A 4,421-nucleotide genomic window follows, 5' to 3' on the forward strand; every position below is an offset into this window, starting at 1 on the left:
ATATTCCTCAAGGTGGCTGTAACCCAGCTGAGACAGTATATTCCTCAAGGTGGGCTGTAGTCCAGTTAGACAGTATATTCCTCAAGGTGGGCTGTAGTCCAGTTGAGACAGTATATTCCTCAAGGGTGGCTGTAGTCCAGTTGAGACAGTATATTCCTCAAGGTGGCTGTAAGTCCAGCTGAGACAGTATATTCCTCAAGGTGGGCTGTAGTCCAGCTGAGACAGTATATTCCTCAAGGTGGGCTGTAACCCAGTTGAGACAGTATATTCCTCAAGGTGGGCTGTAGTCCAGCTGAGACAGTATATTCCTCAAGGTGGGCTGTAGTCCAGTTGAGACAGTATATTCCTCAAGGTGGGCTGTAATCCCAGTTGAGACAGTATATTCCTCAAGGTGGGCTGTAGTCCAGTTGAGACAGTATATTCCTCAAGGTGGGCTGTAGTCCAGTTGAGACAGTATATTCCTCAAGGTGGGCTGTAGTCCAGCTGAGACAGTATATTCCTCAAGGTGGGCTGTAACCCAGTTGAGACAGTATATTCCTCAAGGTGGGCTGTAGTCCAGCTGAGACAGTATATTCCTCAAGGTGGGCTGTAACCCAGTTGAGACAGTATATTCCTCAAGGTGGGCTGTAGTCCAGTTGAGACAGTATATTCCTCAAGGTGGGCTGTACCCAGTTGAGACAGTATATTCCTCAAGGTGGGCTGTAGTCCAGTTGAGACAGTATATTCCTCAAGGTGGCTGTACCAGTGACGTATATTCCCAGTTAGTTGAGACAGTATATTCCTCAAGGTGGGCTGTAGTCCAGTTGAGACAGTATATTCCTCAAGGTGGGCTGTAGTCCAGTGAGACAGTATATTCCTCAAGGTGGGCTGTAGTCCAGCTGAGACAGTATATTCCTCAAGGTGGGCTGTAGTCCAGTTGAGACAGTATATTCCTCAAGGTGGGCTGTAGTCCAGCTGAGACAGTATATTCCTCAAGGTGGGCTGTAGTCCAGTTGAGACAGTATATTCCTCAAGGTGGGCTGTAGTCCAGTTGAGACAGTATATTCCTCAAGGTGGGCTGTAACCCAGTTGAGACAGTATATTCCTCAAGGTGGGCTGTAGTCCAGCTGAGACAGTATATTCCTCAAGGTGGGCTGTAGTCCAGTTGAGACAGTATATTCCTCAAGGTGGGCTGTAGGCCAGTTGAGACAGTATATTCCTCAAGGTGGGCTGTAGTCCAGTTGAGACAGTATATTCCTCAAGGTGGGCTGTAGTCCAGTTGAGACAGTATATTCCTCAAGGTGGGCTGTAGTCCAGCTGAGACAGTATATTCCTCAAGGTGGGCTGTAACCCAGCTGAGACAGTATATTCCTCAAGGTGGGCTGTAACCCAGTTGAGACAGTATATTCCTCAAGGTGGGCTGTAGTCCAGCTGAGACAGTATATTCCTCAAGGTGGACTGTAACCCAGTTGAGACAGTATATTCCTCAAGGTGGGCTGTAATCCAGCTGAGACAGTATATTCCTCAAGGTGGGCTGTAACCCAGCTGAGACAGTATATTCCTCAAGGTGGGCTGTAGTCCAGTTGAGACAGTATATTCCTCAAGGTGGGCTGTAGTCCAGTTGAGACAGTATATTCCTCAAGGTGGGCTGTAGTCCAGCTGAGACAGTATATTCCTCAAGGTGGGCTGTAGTCCAGTTGAGACAGTATATTCCTCAAGGTGGGCTGTAGTCCAGCTGAGACAGTATATTCCTCAAGGTGGGCTGTAGTCCAGTTGAGACAGTATATTCCTCAAGGTGGGCTGTAACCCAGCTGAGACAGTATATTCCTCAAGGTGGGCTGTAGTCCAGTTGAGACAGTATATTCCTCAAGGTGGGCTGTAGTCCAGCTGAGACAGTATATTCCTCAAGGTGGGCTGTAGTCCAGCTGAGACAGTATATTCCTCAAGGTGGGCTGTAGTCCAGTTGAGACAGTATATTCCTCAAGGTGGGCTGTAACCCAGTTGAGACAGTATATTCCTCAAGGTGGGCTGTAACCCAGCTGAGACAGTATATTCCTCAAGGTGGGCTGTAACCCAGCTGAGACAGTATATTCCTCAAGGTGGGCTGTAATCCAGTTGAGACAGTATATTCCTCAAGGTGGGCTGTAGTCCAGTTGAGACAGTATATTCCTCAAGGTGGGCTGTAGTCCAGTTGAGACAGTATATTCCTCAAGGTGGGCTGTAGTCCAGTTGAGACAGTATATTCCTCAAGGTGGGCTGTAACCCAGCTGAGACAGTATATTCCTCAAGGTGGGCTGTGGAAGTGTTTTACAATGTTGGCCTTTAATCGATGGTGAAGAAAATGAGACTGTATTGTGTCCTGTTTGGCCACTGTAGGTGTAATAATCATAGTATAATATATTCCATTTATCAGACGCTTTTATCCAAAACGATTTACAGTCATGTGTGCATCCATTTTCCGTGTGGGTCAAAGTTCAATCTGTTTCTGTGGTTCTGCATTAAGATCAGTCAGATATTTGGACCAGTCTTAGAGGCAGCAGTCTCGAGGTGGTCTCCTGCCCCTGTCCACCGCCAGTGTTAGTTTTGGGCGTGTTCCACCTCTCTGCACCTCTGGAGAGCTGACCGTGTGTTTCTCCTTCCAGCAACGAAGATAAGAGGGCCCTGACCTGGAAGATCCTGCCAAAGAAAGCCTGTAAAAACCTGATGAATGTTCTGAACAATCTCTACCAGCAACTGGTGGACGGTGAGTAGAGGACCGTACTGTACTGTATGGATAGAGGACAAAACACTTCACAATGAATAAACTGGGTCAAGTGTAGCCTGAGTTGCCAGATGTGACTCTGGTTCTGCCTTAGTTCGCTCCTTTAATATAACAAAGACATAGGAGTTGGCAAAAAAAAAAAAGATCTGGCAACCCGAGCTAGATCAAGAACAATTTGTCATAAAACTCCTTTTCAAGGTCGACTTTGAGAAAGATTCTTTCAAGCTGATGTATTTGACTCTCAGGTGTTCTTCTCTTCTTCTGAATATGATGAGCCACTGTAGCAGTAGTGTAGGAGTCCTTTACATTCAGCTTCCTATCCATTCTCCAGTGTCTATTGGAGGACACTATACAGTAGTGTAGGAGTCCTTTACATTCAGCTTCCTATCCATTCTCCAGTGTCTACTGGAGGACACTACACAGTAGTGTAGGAGTCCTTTACATTCAGCTCCCTATCCATTCTCCAGTGTCTACTGGAGGACACTACACAGTAGTGTAGGAGTCCTTTACATTCAGCTTCCTATCCATTCTCCAGTGTCTACTGGAGGACACTACATAGTAGTGTAGGAGTCCTTTACATTCAGTTTCCTATCCATTCTCCAGTGTGTACTGGAGGACACTACACAGTAGTGTAGGAGTCCTTTACATTCAGCTTCCTATCCATTCTCCAGTGTCTACTGGAGGACACTACACAGTAGTGTAGGAGTCCTTTACATTCAGCTTCCTATCCATTCTCCAGTGTCTACTGGAGGACACTACACAGTAGTGTAGGAGTCCTTTACATTCAGCTTCCTATCCATTCTCCAGTGTCTACTGGAGGACACTACACAGTAGTGTAGGAGTCCTTTACATTCAGCTTCCTATCCATTCTCCAGTGTCTACTGGAGGACACTATACAGTAGTGTAGGAGTCCTGTACATTCAGCTTCCTATCCATTCTCCAGTGTCTACTGGAGGACACTATACAGTAGTGTAGGAGTCCTGTACATTCAGCTTCCTATCCATTCTCCAGTGTCTACTGGAGGACACTACACAGTAGTGTAGGAGTCCTTTACATTCAGCTTCCTATCCATTCTCCAGTGTCTACTGGAGGACACTACACAGTAGTGTAGGAGTCCTTTACATTCAGCTTCCTATCCATTCTCCAGTGTCTACTGGAGGACACTACACAGTAGTGTAGGAGTCCTTTACATTCAGCTTCCTATCCATTCTCCAGTGTCTACTGGAGGACCCTACACAGTAGTGTAGGAGTCCTTTACATTCAGCTTCCTATCCATTCTCCAGTGTCTACTGGAGGACACTATACAGTAGTGTAGGAGTCCTGTACATTCAGCTTCCTATCCATTCTCCAGTGTCTACTGGAGGACCCTACACAGTAGTGTAGGAGTCCTTTACATTCAGCTCCCTATCCATTCTCCAGTGTCTACTGGAGGACACTACACAGTAGTGTAGGAGTCCTTTACATTCAGCTTCCTATCCATTCTCCAGTGTCTACTGGAGGACACTACACAGTAGTGTAGGAGGACTTTACATTCAGCTTCCTATCCATTCTCCAGTGTCTACTGGAGGACACTACACAGTAGTGTAGGAGTCCTTTACATTCAGCTTCCTATCCATTCTCCAGTGTGTACTGGAGGACACTACACAGTAGTGTAGGAGTCCTTTACATTCAGCTTCCTATC

At 46.4% G+C, this 4,421-nt stretch overlaps 1 protein-coding gene across 1 annotated transcript in view; it reads left to right on the forward strand.

Annotated features, from left to right (window-relative positions):
* Positions 1-2,621: 2,621 nt before the first annotated feature.
* The window catches only part of LOC120040969 (C-myc promoter-binding protein-like), a gene marked incomplete at both ends in the record, with an annotated part of 10,901 nt that continues 9,101 nt past the window's right edge, over positions 2,622-4,421 (forward strand). The window contains one exon of the mRNA XM_038985939.1: positions 2,622-2,722. Coding sequence (XP_038841867.1) covers positions 2,622-2,722 — 101 coding nt within the window. The remainder of the gene's footprint in view (positions 2,723-4,421) is intronic.

This window comes from Salvelinus namaycush, unplaced genomic scaffold, assembly GCF_016432855.1.
Source record: "Salvelinus namaycush isolate Seneca unplaced genomic scaffold, SaNama_1.0 Scaffold3971, whole genome shotgun sequence".
NCBI lineage: Eukaryota > Metazoa > Chordata > Actinopteri > Salmoniformes > Salmonidae > Salvelinus > Salvelinus namaycush.